The 19149-nt window shown below is 41.7% G+C and overlaps 1 protein-coding gene across 1 annotated transcript in view; it reads left to right on the top strand.

Moving 5' to 3' along the window:
* Positions 1–315: 315 nt before the first annotated feature.
* The window catches only part of commd10 (COMM domain containing 10), a 39767-nt gene continuing 20933 nt past the window's right edge, over positions 316–19149 (top strand). Inside the window, exons 1-5 of the mRNA XM_029717929.1 lie at positions 316–551; positions 881–971; positions 1277–1387; positions 5736–5891; positions 7208–7318. Of these exons, the coding sequence (XP_029573789.1) occupies positions 523–551; positions 881–971; positions 1277–1387; positions 5736–5891; positions 7208–7318 (498 nt within the window). The 5' untranslated portion in view covers positions 316–522. The remainder of the gene's footprint in view (positions 552–880; positions 972–1276; positions 1388–5735; positions 5892–7207; positions 7319–19149) is intronic.

Raw genomic sequence — 19149 nt, 5'->3', positions numbered from 1 at the left:
TGACATAATTTTATTTGATCCCATGATTACATTTTGAAGTGATTGGTGCGCCATGCTACTAGATAAAGCAATACGCCATCATAAAGTATATTAGTGGCCAGTACTTGACTAAACTACAATGCCATTGATAGATAATTGATTCACAATTTACTGCGATATAGAACAAAGTCATGCACAAATATACGACAGTATGACAGCACGTGACTGCTTTCGACCAAGTCTTGCGCAGCTTTTATGCAGATTTTTTTTTTTTTTTTAATGTAATTGTCAGTTCGTAGCAAACCAGCAATATATATACCTTATTGTTAATTATAACAGCATAGATTACAATGTTATATTAAATTGATTTGGTACTGGTGTGTAATGAAGTGGTTTAGTGAATGAACGAGCTGAGCGCGCAATATAGATGGTCGCGAATGCAGCGTTTCATAACAGGAAGAGAAAATAAGGATTCCTGCTGTTGCATTTTGTAGTGACAGATTTAAACGAATAATATATTTGTTCAACATACAGAAGACCGTGATGGCTGCCATAATCACAGAAACACAAAGGTGGGCATTTAGTTTCCGTTTTCTACTTCAAGGTAACATGTTTTCTAAATGAAACGTTAAGCTAGCCCTGCTAGCTAGCAAGCTAATAACATAGTCGAAAAGTCATCTTGCTAGTCAATCTTTATGAAATTGCCCAAGGGTCTCACTCTATAGCAATATTTACATGAGAAATAGAGGTCATGTTACAGCCATAAGAATCCGACTTTCGTTAATTTCTTAAGGTCGGAATTTTTAGGCTAGTCCTACTCATCCATTCATGAGAGCAGTTTCATCCATGCCTGTTAGCTAATTGTGCTCCACACAATCTGACGTTGTTATTCAATCCACAGCATAAAAGAAGCAGTAACTTCCATCAACACAATTGAACTGAATAAATTCTCCAGACTACTTTCACGAATTCTGCAGAAACTTCACCTGAAGGTAGGTGTCTCGAGAGAGCAAGTCAGGTGGCGTCTCTTGCTAAATCCATTGCTGTCATTGTCCAGCCTGACAATTCATTACGGTTTAGTTGGTGAGAAAGAAGAAACCGACTGGCTCCCAGGCTACACAAACTCTGTGATGCATGATAAGCCTCACTTGGGTTTTATAGAATAGTGCAAGTGGCACTGGTGTTTCTAGTGCCGTCAAACATCTGGCTTTAGTCATGCTATTGCTGCAGCCCGCTTGAATCCATTTTTCCAGTACATGTGTTTACAAAGAATGATAAAGTTAATTGTGTCCCTCAGGAAGAGCGCACGTTCAGTGAGGAGGAAGAACAGAAACTGCAGAGTGCGCTGTCATTGGACAAGCAGGATCTCAGTCTGGTGCTGGATACAACTGCCTTCATTCTAGAACAGGTAAGTAGGCCTTGATGTTCGCCTCAACTCTAGCTACACTAAATTACCTTAAGTATGTGCACACCTGCTTGTCAAACATCTCATTCCAAAATAATGGGCATTAAAATGGAGTTGGTCCCCCCCCCCCTTGCTGCTATAACAACCTCCACTCTTCTGGGAAGGCTTTCCACTAGATGTTGGAACATTGCTGCAGGGACTTGCTTCCATTCAGCCACGAGCGTTAGTGAGGTCGGGCACTGATTAGAGATTCGACCAATTAATCGGCGTGGCCGATTAGGCTGTCCCCAGCCTGTTGCCACAAAGTTGAAAGCACAGAATCGTCTCGGTGGTCCCGTTCTGTGAGCTTATGTGGACTACCACTTTGCAGCTGAGCCTTTGTTGCTACTAGAAGTTTCCACTTCACAATAACAGCACTTACAGTTGACCGGGGCAGCTCTAGCAGGGCAGACATTTGACAAACTGACTTGTTGGAAAGGTGGCATCCTATGACGATGCCATGTTGAAAGTCTCTGAGCTCTTCAGTACGTGCCATTCTACTCCCTATGCTAATTTATTACACACCTGTCAGCAATGGGTGTGTCTGAAATAACCAAATCCACTAATTTGAAGGTGTGTCCATAGACTTTTGTATATACAGTGCATTCAGAAATTATTCAGACCCCTTCACTTTTTCCACATTTTGTTACATTACAGCCTTATTCTAAAATTGATGAAATCATTTTTTCCCACATCAATCTACACACAATACCCCATAATGACAAAACAAAAATCATTTTTTTAGAAGTTTTTGCAAATGTATTAAAAATAATAACTGAAATTACATTTATATAAGTATTCAGTACCCTTTACTCAATACTTTGTTGAAGCACCTTTGGCAGCGATTACAGCCTAGTGTCTTCTTGGGTATGACGCTACAAGCTTGGCACACCTGTATTTAGGGAGTTTCTCCCATTCTTCTCTGCAGATCCTCTCAAGCTCTGTCACGTTGGATGGAGAGCGTCGCTGCACTCTACACTGCCACTCAAAGCTTGGGGTCACTTAGAAATGTCCTTGTTTTTGAAAGAAAAGCTTATTTTTTGTCCATTGACATAACATGAAATTGATCAGAAATACAGTTTAGACATTGTTAATGTTGTAAATGACTATTGTAGCTGGAAACGGCAGGGTTTTTTTTTAATGGAATATCTACATAGGCGTACAGAGGCCCATTATCAACAACCATCACTCCTGTGTTCCAATGGCACGTTGTTAGCTAGTCCAAGTTTATCATTTTAAAAGGCTAATTGATCATTAGAAAACCCTTTTTTTAAGTTAATTATGTTAGCACAGCTAAAAACTGTTGTTCTGATTAAAGAAGCAATAAAACTGGCATTTAGACTAGTTGAGTATCTGGAGCATCAGTATTTGTGGGTTCGATTACAGGCTCAAAATGGCCAGAAACAAATAACTTTCTTCTGAAACACGTCAGTCTATTCTTGTTCTGAGAAATGTAGTCTATTCCATGTGAGAAATTGCCAAGAAACTGAAGATCTCATACGCAGTGTACTACTCCCTTCACAGAACAGCTCAAACTGGTTCTAACCAGAATAGAAAGAGTGGGAGGCCCCGGTGCACAACTGAGCAAGAGGACAAGTACATTAGAGTGTCTAGTTTGAGAAACAGACGCCTCACAAGTCCTCAACTGGCAGCTTCATTAAATAGTATTCGCAAAACACCAGTCTCAACGTCAACAGTGAAGAGGCGATTACGGATGCTGGCCTTCTAGGCAGAGTTCCTCTGTCCAGTGTCTGTGTTCTTTTGCCCATCTTAATCTTTTCTTTTTATTGGCCAGTCTGAGATATGGCATTTTCTTTGGGATGCTGGCCTTCTAGGGAGAGTTGCAAAGAAAATGCCATACTGGCCAATAAAAAGAATAGATTAAGATGGGCAAAAGAACAGACACTGGACAGAGGAACCCTGCCTAGAAGGCCAGCATCCCGAAGTCGCCTCTTCACTGTTGACGTTGAGACTGGTGTTTTGCGGATACTATTTAACTGTTTGTGTGCCTTTCCAAATCAATTGAATTTACCACAGGTGGACTCCCATCAAGTTGTAGAAACATCTCAAGGATGATCAATGGAAACAGGATGCACCTGAGCTCAATTTCAAGTCTTATAGCAAAGGGTCTGAATACTTATTTAAATAAGGTATTTCTGTTTTTTATGTTTAATACATTTGCAAAAAAATCATAGTTCTGTCATTTTGGGGTATTGTGTGTAGATTATTTAAATTGTTTTTTTCCTCGTCAATTTAAATGATTTAATTAATATAGAATTAGGCTGTAACGTAACAAAATGTGGATAAAGTTAAGGGGTCTGAATACTTTCCGAATGCACTGTATAGTGTAGAATAAAATATATTAAATTCATTGTTGCACAGTTAACTTACCGTTTCCAGTCTAGAATGTAGTGTACTGTTGCCCAGTTTGAAGCTGATTTGAGAATTTTTAGGTGTCACATACAGAGCAATTTTAAAAAGGATGTATGACGTGTTCAAGTATCCGAAGTATGCACACTGTAACCTTTCTATGCTGCTATTGGTGATGATGATTGTCACAATATAAAATAATTAAGCTTGAAAGAGAACATGCTTTGTTATATTTCTTATTTAACCTTTATTTAACTAGGCAAGTCAGTTAAGAACAAATTCTTATTTACAATGACGGCCTAGGAACAGTGGGTTAACTGCCTTGTTCAGGGCAGAACAACAGATTTGTATCTTGTCAGCTCGGGGATTCGATCCAGCAACCTTTCGGTTACTGGCCCAAACCTCTAACCACTAGGCTACCTGCCGCTCCATAACAGTGTGGTCACACAAACGCCAGCTGCCAGCCAAATAGCTGACTACTAACAAACTACAGAAGCATTGACTTTCATCATTGCAATTCACCCAGAATTCTACAGGAAACTTCACCTGGCGGTAGGTTTCTCCACTGAGTAATATGAGTTGAGGTGTCATGTGTAGAATTGGTATAACATCTCAATGGTATGGCCACATACTGTACATGTACCTTTTTCCCTCATTAAAGCTGGGTTGGATGCTCAGTAGAGATAGTCCATCTTCTATCATTCCAGTGTTTAATTGCTTTATTGTAATTACTTCCACCATGGCCTATTTATTTCCTTAACTCCCTTATCTTACCTCATTTGCACACACTGTATATAGACTTTGAGTTTTCTTTTTTCTACTGTATTATTGACTGTATGTTTTGTTTATCCCATGTGTAACTCTGTGTTGTTGTATGTGTCGAACTGCTTTGCTTTATCTTGGCCAGGTCGCAGTTGCAAATGAGAACTTGTTCTCAACTAGCCTACCTGGTTAAATAAAGATGAAATAAAATAAATAAATAAAAAATGTAGACCAAGATTTAGCGTCTAAACATGTATTAAGCGACGGTGAATAAAAAGAAAAGTGCCTCGAGTCCTATTACAGATCCCCTATCTCTATGCAGGCTGTCTATCACTATTACAGATCCCCTATCTCTATGCAGGCTGTCTATCACTATTACAGATCCCCTATCTCTATGCAGGCTGTCTATCACTATTACAGATCCCCTATCTCTATGCAGGCTGTCTATCACTATTACAGATCCCCTATCTCTATGCAGGCTGTCTATCACTATTACAGATCCCCTATCTCTATGCAGGCTGTCTATCACTATTACAGATCCCCTATCTCTATGCAGGCTGTCTATCACTATTACAGATCCCCTATCTCTATGCAGGCTGTCTATCACTATTACAGATCCCCTATCTCTATGCAGGCTGTCTATCACTATTACAGATCCCCTATCTCTATGCAGGCTGTCTATCACTATTACAGATCCCCTATCTCTATGCAGGCTGTCTATCACTATTACAGATCCCCTATCTCTATGCAGGCTGTCTATCACTATTACAGATCCCCTATCTCTATGCAGGCTGTCTATCACTATTACAGATCCCCTATCTCTATGCAGGCTGTCTATCACTATTACAGATCCCCTATCTCTATGCAGGCTGTCTATCACTATTACAGATCCCCTATCTCTATGCAGGCTGTCTATCACTATTACAGATCCCCTATCTCTATGCAGGCTGTCTATCACCATTACAGATCCCCTATCTCTATGCAGGCTGTCTATCACTATTACAGATCCCCTATCTCTATGCAGGCTGTCTATCACTATTACAGATCCCCTATCTCTATGCAGGCTGTCTATCACTATTACAGATCCCCTATCTCTATGCAGGCTGTCTATCACTATTACAGATTGTCTATCTCTATGCAGGCTGTCTATCACTATTACAGATCGTCTATCTCTATGCAGGCTGTCTATCATAATGTGAAGCCTGCATCCCTGAAGCAGCAGCTGGAGAAGATCCATCTTTCCCCAGAGAAGGCGGAGGCCTTCTGCCAGGCCTGGACCGCTGTTTGCCCAGATGTCGTGGAGAAGGTCAGGCAGAGGATTTTTGCTCCCAAAAAGGTGAGGAGAAACTGTGTGAACGGCAGTGCAATAAATCTGCCCCTGCTATGGCGTTTAAGCTTTATTTATATCGTACGTACTCAACGAAATAATGCCATTACTGTAGCTACGAGAAATGGCGATCTTGAGTAGTTGTGTCCAGTTACAAATTGCGTCACTGCACAAGTACGTAGAATGGCTAATTGCATTATTGCATTGCGTACAAACATAATGTTTAGGCTTTCCTATCTCTAGTGGCTAAACAATGAAAGCAGAAAACGTTTGCACTTTCTTTGTGGCATTAAGCCAGTCCAGTTGAGCTAAAGTCCCGAGCCACACTGGCATGGATAGGAAACTGCCAGATCCAACTGATAATTTGAACATAAACGATTATACATTATACAAATGTTCTACCCCTGAACAAGGCAGTTAACCCACTGTTCCCTGGTAGGCCGTCATTGAAAATAAGAATTTGATCTTAACTGACTTGCCTGGTTAAAAAAAACTATTGCCTGTGATGTTGTCATGATAATCTTATTGACAGCAGTCTTCGGGGGTGTCCTAAATGGCACTTTATTCCCTATATAGTACACTACTTATAGTGCACTACTTTTGACAGGGACCATCAGGGATTAGGGTGCCATTTAGGAAGTAGTCTTTAGCATTGTCCTCCTTGGGAGGCTGGAGTGGGTGTCATCACACTTGGTGCTGTGACATCCTGGGACCACACAGAGAGAACTCCAGGTTTATTATGCCACTCGGCATCATTAAACACTTAGCATCATCTCTCCTCTCACCACACCTAATCTATTTCACTGCTAAAGCAGATTAATGGAGCGTTCTGCCACTTAGCGGTCCCATTGGGCCTCTGCTTTAAATGTGCTTTCACTGTACCATCCAACTGATCAGGGCCCGGGTTTCCCAAAAGCATCTTAAGGTTAAGATCATCGTTAGAACCTTCGTTGGGGCATATTTAAATCAGAGCCGTTTCCCAAAACCATTGTTACTAAAGTTGCACTTAAAGGCTTGTTATTTACCGACTGCCTCGGCTAAGTTGGTCGTTAGGTGCTTTCTTGCCCTTCCACATCACTTTATACAAGATCTCCACTAAACATAGAATCAAGATTTTGAACGATAGAGCGTTAACACTTGTAAGCCTAAATTTCAGCGCTATTGGGAAAAACCGGGCCAGAATTGTTTCTTAAGATTTCTTAAAGCTAGAATCCTTAATGGGTGAAACTGCCAAGTCCGCTGGGGATATTGCATCAACAATGAAGTTACTGCAACAACGAACACCATTTAAAATGTTTTTATCGTGGTTTCTGTATGGTTGATAGCTGGAACATGTCGGATGGCAGCTCAACCTTCAGATGGCTAAGTCCACCCAAGCCAAGTTGAAGGATCCACATGCAGTGCTGGAGCTCGGTGTCAGAAATGAGGATTCTGAGGTAAATAGCCTACTTCACACTGTTGAACACACACACCTTTGTTACCCACTCAAAACAGAGGGGCTGTTTACTTAGCAGATCTCAGGGGATCCATTCAATCTCCAAAATGGATGCTAATTCTGCATGTGTCCCTCTTGACAATGAAGCAGACCTGAAACCAGACAGCAGGGAGCTTGTTAACGATGGCCTCAAGGGCCAGCTTTCCTTTTAGTCCTGTGGGGTCTGTATCTGTACAGTGTCAGTAGACCATTTATGACCATCAATGGACAACATTTGCAGATTTTCATCAGAAAATGTTGGTTGTTATGGTAACACCAGGTTTATCAGGTGTTGGTGTTTTTTTAGTATTCTGTCCCCAGAGTTCTCTCACTCTCTCACTCTCACTCTCTCTCACTCTCTCTCTCTCTCTCACTCTCTCTCTCTCACTCTCTCTCTCTCTCTCTCTCTCTCTCACACACACACAATATCTCTCTCTCTCTCTCTCTCTCTCTCTCTCTCTCTCACACACACAATCTCTCTCTCTCTCTCTCTCTCTCTCTCTCTCTCCTCTCTTCTCTCTTCTCTCTTCTCTCTTCTCTCTTCTCTCTTCTCTTCTCTCTCTTCTCTCTCTTCTCTCTCACACACTCACTCTTAAAATCAATATAAGGGATTTATTGGCATGGGAAACATATATTAACATTGCCAAAGCAAGTGAAGTAGATAATAAACGAAAGAAAGTGAAATAAACAAAAATGAAAAGTAAACATTACACTCTCAGAAGTTCCAAAAGAATAAAGACATTTCAAATGTCATATTATGTCTATATAGAGTGATGTACAAAAGGGAAAATAAATAAACGAATATGGGTTGTATTTACAATGGTGTTTGTTCTTCACTGGTTGCCCTTGTTGCAACAGGTCACACATCTTGCTACTGTGATGGCACACTGGTATTTCACCCAGTAGATATAGGAGTTTCTCAAAATTGGGTTTTCGAATTCTTTGTGGATCTGTGTAATCTGAGGGAAATATGTGTCTCTAATATGGTCATACATTTGTCAGGAGGTTAGGAAGTGCAGCTCAGTTTCAACCTCATTTTGTGGGCAGTGTGCACATACCCTGTCTTCTTGAGAGCCAGGTCTGTCTACGGTGGCCTTTCTCAATAGCAAGGCTATGCTCACTGAGTCTGTACATAGTCAAAGCTTTCCTTAAGTTTGGGTCTGTCACAATGGTCAGGTATTCTGCCACTGTGTACTCTCTGTTTAGGGCAAATGGCATTCTAGTTTGCACATTTTTTTGGTTAATTACTTGACACACTGGAAAGAATGATATTTTCTCAAGATTTGGTTGGGTCTGATTGTGAGGCTCTGTGGGGTCTGTTTGTTTGTGATCAGAGTCCCAGGACCAGCTTGCTTAAGGGACTCTTCTCCAGGTTCATCTCTCTGTAGGTGATGGCTTTGTTATGGAAGGTTTGGGAATCGCTTCCTTTTAGGTGGTTGTAGAATTTAACAGCTCTTTTCTGGATTTTGATAATTAGCAGGTATCGCCCTAATTCTGCTCTGCATGCATTATTTGGTGTTTTACGTTGTACATAAAAGATCTTTTTTGCAGAATTCTGCATGCAGAGTCTCAATTTGGTGTTTGTCCCATTTTTGTGAATTCTTGGTTAGTGAGCGGACCCCAGACCTCAACAATGAAGTGCAATGGGTTCTATAACTGATTCAAGTTTTCTTTACCAGATCCTAATTGGTATGTATTATTTTATGTTCCTTTTGATGGCATAGAAGGCCCTTCTTACCTTGTCTCAGATCGTTCACAGCTTTGTGGAAGTTACCTGTGGCGCTGATGTTTAGGCCGAGGTATGTATTGTTTTTTTTGTTTTCTCTAGGCAGTGGTTCCCAAACTTCTTATAGTCCCATACCCCTTCAAACATTCAACCTCCAGCTACGTACCCCCTCTAGCACCAGGGTCAGCGCACTCTCAAATGTTATTTTTTTCCATCATTGTAAGCCTGCCACACACATACGATACATTTATTAAACATAAGAATGAGTGTGTTTTTTCACAACCAGGCTCGTGGGAAGTGACAAAGAGCTCTTATAGGACCAGGGCACAAATAATAATCAATCATTTTACTCTTTAATTAACCATCTTACATATAAAACCTTATTTGTTCATCGAAAATTGTGAATAACTCACCACAGGTTAATGAAGGGTGTGCTTGAAAGGACGCTCATAACTCTGCAATGTTGGGTTGTATTGGAGTGAGTTTCAGTCTTAAATCATTTTCCACACACAGTCTGTGCCTGTATTTAGTTTCCATGCTAGTGAGGGCTGAGAATCCACTCTCACATAGGTACATGGTTGCAAAGGGCATCAGTGTCTTAACAGCACGATTTGCCAAGGCAGGATACTCTGAGCGCAGCCCAATCCAGAAATCTGGCTGAGGCTTCTGATTTAAATAAAATTTTCACAGAACTTCTTGTTGCAATTTCGATGAGGCTCTCTTGTTCAGATATCGGTAAGTGGACTGGAGGCAGAGCATGAAAGGGATAACGAATCCAGTTGTTTGTGTCATCCGTTTTGGGAAAGTAATTGCGCACCCAACTCACTGAGGTGCTTCGCTTTATTACATTTGACATTGTCCGTAAGCATGAGTTCATTTGCACACAAAAAAATCATACAATGATGAAAAGACCTGTTTTCCTTGTTAATCAAATCAAAGTTTTTTTGTTACGTGTGCCGAATACAACAGATGTAGTAGACCTTACAGTGAAATGCTTACTTACAGGCTCTAACCAATAGTGTAAAAAAAGGTATTAGGGGAACAATAGGTAAGTAAAGAAAAAAAAAGCAGTGAAAAGACAGGCTATATACAGTAGCAAGGCTATAAAAGTAGCGAGGCTACATACAGACACCGGTTAGTCAGGCTGATTGAGGTAGTATGTACATGTAGATATGGTTAAAGTGACTATGCATATATGATGAACAGAAAGTAGCAGTAGTGTAATAGAGGGGTTGGTGGGTGGCGGGACACAATTCAGACAGCCCGGTTAGCCAATGTGCGGGAGCACTGGTTGGTCGGGCCAATTGAGGTGGTATGTACATGAATGTATAGTTAAAGCGACTATGCATATATGATAAACAGAGAGTAGCAGCAGCGTAAAAGAGGGGTTGGGGGGGGGGGTTGGGGGGGCACACAAGGCAGATAGTCCGGGTAGCCATTTGATTACCTGTTCAGGAGTCTCATGGCTTCGGGGTAAAAACTGTTGAGATGCCTTTTTGTCCTAGACTTGGCACTCCGGTACCGCTTGCCTTGCGGTAGTAGAGAGAACAGTCTTTAACAGTCTATGACTAAAAATTGTCAGACAATTTTTAGGGCCTTCCTCTGACACCGCCTAGTGTAGAGGTCCTGGATGGCAGGCAGCTTAGCCCCAGTGATGTACTGGGCTGTACACACTACCCTCTGTAGTGCCTTGCGGTCAGAGTCCAAGCAATTGCCGTACCAGGCAGTGATGGAACCAGTCAGGATGCTCTCGATGGTGCAGCTGTAGAACCTTTTGAGGATCTCAGGACCCATGCCAGATCTTTTTAGTTTCCTGAGGGGGAATAGGCTTTCTCGTGCCCTCTTCACGACTGTCTTGGTGTGTTTGGACCATTCTAGTTTGTTGTTGATGTGGACACCAAGGAACTTGAAGCTCTCAACCTGCTCCACTACAGCCCCGTCGATGAGAATGTGGGCGTGCTCGGTCCTCCTTTTCCTGTAGTCCACAATCATCTCCTTAGTCTTGGTTACGTTGAGGGATAGGTTGTTATTCTGGCACCACTCGGCCAGGTCTCTGACCTCCCTATAGGCTGTCTTGTCGGTGATCAGGCCTACCACTGTTGTCGTCTGCAAACTTAATGATGGTGTTGGAGTCGTGCCTGGGCATGCAGTCGTGGGTGAACAGGGAGTACAGGAGGGGACTGAGCACGCACCCTTGGGGAGCTCCAGTGTTGATGATCAGCGTGGCAGATGTGTTGCTACCTACCCTCACCACCTGGGGGCGGCCCGTCAGGAAGTCCAGGATCCAGTTGCAGAAGGAGGTGTTTAATCCCAGGATCCTTAGCTTAGTGATGAGCTTTGAGGGTACTATGGTGTTGAACGCTGAGCTGTAGTCAATGAATAGCATTCTCACGTAAGTGTTCCTTTTGTCCAGGAGGGAAAGGGTCAGTCATAGCCTCAATTTTGTCCCACACATTGAGTATAGTTGCGGAGAGTCCCTGTAATCCTAGATTCAGATCATTCAGGCAAGAAAAAAACATCACCCAGATAGGCCAGTCGTGTGAGAAACTCGTCATCATGCAAGCGGTCAGACAAGTGAAAATTCTGGTCTGTAAAAAAAACTTTAAGCTCGTCTCCAAATGTCTTTCAAGCTGTCAGGCATTCCTTTGGCAGCAAGAGCCTCTCGGTGGATGCTGCAGTGTACCCAAGTTGCGTCAGGAGCAACTGCTTGCACGCGCCTTACCACTCCGCTGTGTCTCCCTGTCATGGCTTTTGCAGATACCAACACATCTTGACCACCAAAGTCCATTTGATGTCACAAAGCTGTCCAGTACTTAAAAAATATCCTCTCATGTTGTCCTGGTTTCCAGTGGTTTGTAGAAAAGGGTGTCTTCCTTAATTGACCCCCCATAAACGTAACGGACATATACCAGGAGCCTGGCACAGCTCTGTTGACTCATCCAGCTGTAACGCATAGAATTCACTGGCTTGTATGCTATGGACGTTGGCATTACTAAACTGTTTGTATATGTGAAGACATTTAAAAATAATAATAATAATCTCTCACTCTCACACAGTAATATGTGCTTTTCTTTATCTCATACACACTATAGTGGGATGATTAAAAAAAATGTTCTCTCAATATTTCCTCCCAAGCAAGAAAAACATCAATCAATTTATTTAAATCCACTTACATGGGCCTGTTGGGAATAGATAGCTACAGACCTGAGGCAAGCCAAGCTAATGGGAGGAGCAGCCACAGTTCATCACAATCTGCTGAGAGGCTGTGCCTCTAACACCCAAGAGGGGGCACTGTTGCTCCACAACAATTTCTGGCATCCCCAGGATCTGCTGTCTACAGAGAATGGTTTTCTGGTTCAACTTTAAACTGGAGTTCAAGTGTGTGTGTGTGTGTGTGTGTGTGTATATGTGTATATTAGAGGTCGACCGATTCTGATTTTTCAACGCCGATACTGATTATTGGTGGACCAAAAAAGACGCTACCGATTAATCGGCCAATTTATTATTTTTTTCTTTCACTTATTTAATTAAAAAAAAGTTAGTATTTGTAATAATGACAATTACAACAATACTGAATGAACACTTATTTTAACTTAATATAATACATCAATAGAATCAATTTAGCCTCAAATAAATAATGAAACATGTTCAATTTGGTTTAAATAATGCAAAAACAAAGTGTTGGATAAGAAAGTAAATGTGCAATATGTGCCATGTAAGAAAGCTAACGTTTAAGTTCCTTGCTCAGAACATGAGAACATATGAAAGCTGGTGGTTCCTTTTAACATGAGTCTTCAATATTCCCAGGTAAGACGTTTTAGGTTGTAGTTATTATAGGACTATTTCTCTCTCTACCATTTGTATTTCATATACCTTTGACTATTGGATGTTCTAATAGGCACTTTAGTATTGCCAGTGTAACAGTATAGCTTCCGTCCCTCTCCTCGCTCCTACCTGGGCTCGAACCAGGAACACGTCGACAACAGCCATCCTCGAAGCAGCGTTACCCATGTAGAGCAAGGGGAACAACCACTCCCAAGTCTCAGAGCGAGTGATGTTTGAAACGCTATTAGCGCGCACCCGCTAACTAGCTAGCCATTTCACATGGGTTACACCAGCCTAATCTCGGGGGTTGATAGGCATGAAGTCATAAACAGCGCAATGCTTGAAGAATTGCGAAGAGCTGCTGGCAGAACGCACGAAGGTGCTGTTTGAATGAATGCTTATGAGCCTGCTGCTGCCTACCATCGCTCAGTCAGACTGCTCTATCAAATATCAAATCATAGACTTAACTATAACATAACACACAGAAATACGAGCCTTTGGTCATTAATATGGTCGAATCCGGAAACGGTCATTTCGAAAACGAAACGTTTTATTATTTCAGTGAAAAACGCAACCGTTCCGTATTTTATCTAACGGGTGGCATCCCTAAGTCTAAATATTCCTGTTACATTGCACAACCTTCAATGTTATGTCATAATTATGTCGAATTCTGGCTAATTAGTTACGGTCTTTGTTAGGAATAAATGGACTTCACACAGTTCGCAATGAGCCAGGCGGCCCAAACTGCTGTATATACCCTGACTGCTTGCACGGAACGCAAGAGAAGTGACATAAATTCATGTTAGCAGGCAATATTAACTAAATATGCAGGTTTAAAAAGATATACTTGTGTATTGATTTTAAAGAAAGGCATTGATGTTTATGGTTAGGTACATTGGTGCAACGACAGTGCTTTTTTTTCGCAAATGCGCTTGTTAAATCACCCGTTTGGCGAAGTAGGCTGTGATTCGATGAGAAATTAACAGGCACCGCATCGATTATATGCAACGCATGACACGTTAGATAAACTAGTAATATCATCAACCATGTGTAGTTAACTAGTGATTATGTTAAGATTGATAGTTTTTTATAAGATAAGTTTAACGCTAGCTAGCAACTTACCTTGGCTTCTTGCTGCCCTCGCATAACAGGTAGTCAGCCTGCCATGCAGGCTCCTCGTGGAGTGCAGTGTAAGGCAGGTGGTTAGAGCGTTGGACTAGTAACCGGAAGGTTGCAAAAATGAATCCCCGAATCCCCCCTAAACAAGGCAGTTAACCCCCGTTCCTAGGCCGTCGTTGAAAATAAGAATGTGTTCTTAATCTGACTTGCCTAGTTAAATAAAGGTGTGTGTGTGTGTATATGTGTATATGTGTATATATATATATATATATATTCATTTATTTATTTTTTATTTAAAAAATAAATACAAATTTTACATCGGCAAATCAGTGGCCAGAAATACCGATTACCGATATGAAAACTTGAAATCGGCCCTAATTAATCGGCCATTCCGATTAATCGGCCGACCTCTAATATGTGTGTGTGTGTGTGTTTTCTGTAGATCATCTTGTTTGTCTTCAGAGTTTCACAATATCATTAACAAATATTTAATTCAGAAGTTATTCTGCATGCACGTAATAACAAAATAACAACTATCTCTGAAACCATTTCAGTATATAGTGTTGATTTGAAGGGAGAAGACTTGATAATACCCAGATAACCTTCCAGGTAGTGTGATATTGGATCTCTGAGAGGGAGGAGGAGGAGGACAGCTGTACATTATTGATTTGGAAGCCAAGTATCGGAGTTAGAGAACTCCCACCTGATCAGTGTCTTGCTTCATCAGCCCAATCCCAGAGGAGAAGCAAGCAAACCTCCAGTAGTGTATAGTATGAAACCTGTCTCCTCTCCTCTCCATCCAAGCCAGCCAGGGAGCCGCTGGAGTTACATATCCCTAACACACACACACACAAACGCACAAACAACGTCTCTCAGATGTTACTTGAAGTCTGAGATGGTAAAATCCTTCAACAGTCTGTGGGCCTCTCTCTCATCTCTCTGTCCCTCAGCATTAGAGGATTCCATTGCTCACTGCTATAAATGGGCCAGCTTGGGGATTAGCTCATTATACATAGTGTTTGTAGACATAGCTAATTAAAATAAACCTACCAGTTTGCTAATTTAATGTAACCTTCAGTATGAGTCATAGAATGGTTATTCATTTATAGGTCTTTGATCTGATGGTCTAAGGCAGGGACGGGTATTCAATTCTTACCCTACGAGGTCCGGAGCCTGCTGGTTTTCTGTTCTTCCTGATTAATTAATTGCACACACCTTGGTATCCCACGTCTAAAACAGTCCCTGGTTACAGGGGAACAACGTGGGGGTGACTGGCTTCAAGGTTGAATTTGAGAGGTCTAAGATATATTATAAACTGGGTGGTTCGAGCCCTGAGTGCTGTTTGGCTGACAGCCATGGTATACTACAGGTATGCCAACATGTATTTTTACTGCTCTAATTATGTTGATAACCAATTTATAATAGCAATAAGGCACCTCGGGTTTGTGATATATGGCCAATATACCACGGCTTAGGGCTGTGTCCAGGCACTCCGCACAGCGTCGTGCTTAAGAACAGCCCTTAGCCATGGTATATTTGCCATATACCACACCTCCTCTGGCCTTAATGCTTAAATAGGTTGAATGTGTATTAAGATGATTACTACGGAGTTGCTTCGATCCAAGCAGGATGACTGTTAGAATTGTGTTAGTATATTGACGGTTCTTGCCAAACGTGGCCTTCTCTTCTTCAACATTTTCATCTCCACCTCGAAACTCTTAATCCTGCACCCTACCACTAAGACTAGCACTTTCTGGCATCCTACTTCGTATAGATAAATAGATTATGCCGAATTGTATTTTCCTGTTCTGTCATTCTGACTTATGCATGAGTGTGCTGTTGTTGGTTGCCATTTCCTTGTAATGCTATTCCCAGCCAGTGAGTGCCCTAACTAATTATATTTCATCAAACCTACTTGTTTTGTATCAAAGCATCTGACTTGAAAGACTTCTGATTCTAATGTATTTATCCACTGAGGAGCGGAAGCTCTTTGTTGGAATTCTCCCAGTGATGCTGTGACCTCATTTACTATCAGCTAGAGAGATAAAGAATGCAATTAAACATTACATTTTGACTTATGAAGAGGTGCTATGATTATCCCTATTCAAAACATCCACGCTCCTCTTCCTCGCATGTCTCTGCCACAGACGATCCGCAACAAGTTGAAAACAAACTTTCAATCTTCCCCCAAAAAAACACAGAGCTAACAAGCAGTCTTAGAGTTAAAACTGTAAAATAACAGGTTTTATGTCAGGCGATCAATATATCGGATAGCTTTAAACCAAAATGGTGGCAGCCAGACTGAAATCCCTTCAAACTCCCACCCGTCACATGGCACAATAAAGCCTTGTCTGGGGCTTGTCGTCCTCTTCATGGCCCAGGATGCTTTGTGCGGCCATCTTTTGGGCTCCTTTCTCCTTGGTGATTAGTTTTTTTTCTCCTTTGGGATCCCATTCAGGGTGCCCATTGTTCCGTGATTATCCATTCCTCTGGTGATGTGTACAGCCCAGTGGCATAATAGTACCCATACAATGATGTCACAGCTTTATTTGCTGCGGGGACCATTGATTCCCCCCTTTCCTCCTTTCCTATACCCCAATTCTGTGCTTCTTGAGGATTTGTGGCTGTTTAGCACACCCACGATACATGTTGGATGCAGACATGAGTGGGGAAGGTGGCAAATCCATCCAAACACATTTAATTCCCATTTGTTTGTCTTGTTTGGTCTCAGATCTTGGTTCTCAAATCTGAGCTAGTTTTTCCCTGTACAACAGTTTCTTCAGCTAAATGTAAATTGCCAGATGACATTGTTTTTCTTTCTGCAATAGTGAAGTGATTTTTAGTTGTTAGCCAATGTTTTTGTTCGAGGTGTTTTAAGGTGGTCCGGACTCTCTCTCTCTGTTAGTACACAGTTACGTGCAAGGTGTTGTTTAAGGTGGTCCGGACTCTCTCTCTGTTAGTACACAGTTACGTGCAAGGTGTTGTTTAAGGTGGTCCGGACTCTCTCTCTGTTAGTACACAGTTACATGCAAGGTGTTGTTTAAGGTGGTCTGGACTCTCTATTCGTACACATTTACGTGGATTCTGAGATCTCAAACAAGCCCTGTTGATTGTGGAATGGGAAGGAAAATCAGAACTTTTCATCTCAACGAAGCCTGTGACATTATGAAGTGAGGTGAAATACCTAGTCTAATTTTTATATTGATATACCACACCTGTTTTCTTGGACTTTTTTTGCTCTGTAGGATTCTCTTGGGTGTATATAGTTATTTAGCTGTCTTTGTGCTGCATTCGATGTTGTAAAAACATCTTTTTGTATATAATAACACATACTGGTTGTGAAAGGGGAGCCATTACTGTATGGTTTTCCTTGCCAGTACTGGTAGGTACTGTCAACAGCCCTTTAATGACAAGGTTGTTTCCTTCTATTTCAACTGTCTCACTCTTACAGCATAGTCATTTGGAATGTTTACATCTTAGAGGATTCTGTTGAAAGGTGCTGCATGTAATGCAGGAAAACAAGGTTTCCATGCATAGTGTGTACCGCACTACTTAAAGATCCACATGTCCCAGGTAGGCTGCATAATGAATACAATTGCATGGAAATTAAAGGCCTTTTTTCAGGCTGTTTTTCCAGAGTATTATGTCTTGAACTGTTACATGTAGCCTATTTTCTTTGTCCTGTATTTTCCCCTAAAGAGAGATGACTACGACAATGCCGCGGTTTTATACAAAAGATAGTTAGTTGGTTGACCATTTCACACCATTTATGTCCAGCATCGAGTTGGATTTAGTTGAATAAACCTAGTGGATTTGGAGAGGGAGGCAGCTGTAGGCGTTTGACCTGGTGGTTGCTTGTTTCTCACAAGCCTACTGTAAAAATGCTCAAGGCTCTCACAGCCGCAGTGTCTGCATACCAGAGGGCTCAAGCTGGCTGCCTAGACAATCACTAGGGTTGCCACACAGAAGAGGCCCTACAGTGGTGAATAGCAGCCATCAGCCTCGCCTCTCCCTCCTCCCTGAGCCAAAGCATACATTCTACTACATGTATACAATTTCAAAATGGAGGCCATGGTGGGTCCATGTATCCCGGCCCTTGGCATGCCACTGTTTCTGTCATTTAATTGGAGCACATTGTTTCAAGCTTGAGTTGCTCTTGAAAAGACTGTGGGTTTGGCCCTTGGCACTGCAATAAGTGCATAGTGCCTAGTCCGTAGCAGGCAAAGCTCCCTCTAATCGTTTTGTTATGGCTTATACTTGTCCTGTTTTGTTGCGTGTTCATCTTGGCAGAATTAAATTGTCTGTACCATGCTTTCCAACCTGAGCCGCTTGTAGCGAGGCTGGGAGACATCCCCGGAGAAAGATAAGTCAGTGTTGGTTTAACCTATTCCATTGTGGCAACCGTGTGGCAATATTCTCCAATTTGCACTTCCAAAAAATGAATTGTAGAAAATTAGGATTTGATGAAAGTAAGTGTTTTTGAATATCACACTGCAGCACACGAGCTTCATGTGTTATGTTATTAATGTGTCACTCACAATCTGCAGCCACAATAGATTCTGTGTCAGTCAGCCCTCCATCCACAGTGTGGCTTCCCAACAGGCTGAATGAGGGATCTGAAATGGAATGAGTGGAAAGTGTTGAATACTGTTTGTGCCGCGCTATTTCGGCCATTCAGAAGATGAGTCATGACATGTGAATCCATGCATTGGTTAGAAGACCGCCTCTGTCTGCATCTCTGTCTCTGTCTGCGTCTCTGTCTCTGTCTCTGTCTGCGTCTCTGTCTGTGTGTTTCTCTGTGTGTGTCTCTGTCTGTCTGTCTCTCTCTCTACAATCACTTGCATCTTCTTTGCTTGCCTGAGCATTATTAGTGATATGCTTCTTGTTAATCGCTGTATGATGCTTACTCGTGCTAAAAGTGTTTGAGATCTAATGATAGCCGAATGTTCCATACAGAGAGGAGGTGGTGTTAAGACTGTTTTAACTGAGAAAGTCATGGTTTTGCGCCATTAATCAAATCAAATCAAATTTATTTATATAGCCCTTCGTATATCAGCTGAAATCTCAAAGTGCTGTACAGAAACCCAGCCTAAAACCCCAAACAGCAAGCAATGCATGTGAAA

The sequence above is a fragment of the Salmo trutta genome, chromosome 27, assembly GCF_901001165.1.
Source record: "Salmo trutta chromosome 27, fSalTru1.1, whole genome shotgun sequence".
NCBI lineage: Eukaryota > Metazoa > Chordata > Actinopteri > Salmoniformes > Salmonidae > Salmo > Salmo trutta.
The sequence above is the reverse complement of the archived record's forward strand: the minus strand, read 5'-3'. Positions and strand labels throughout refer to the sequence as shown.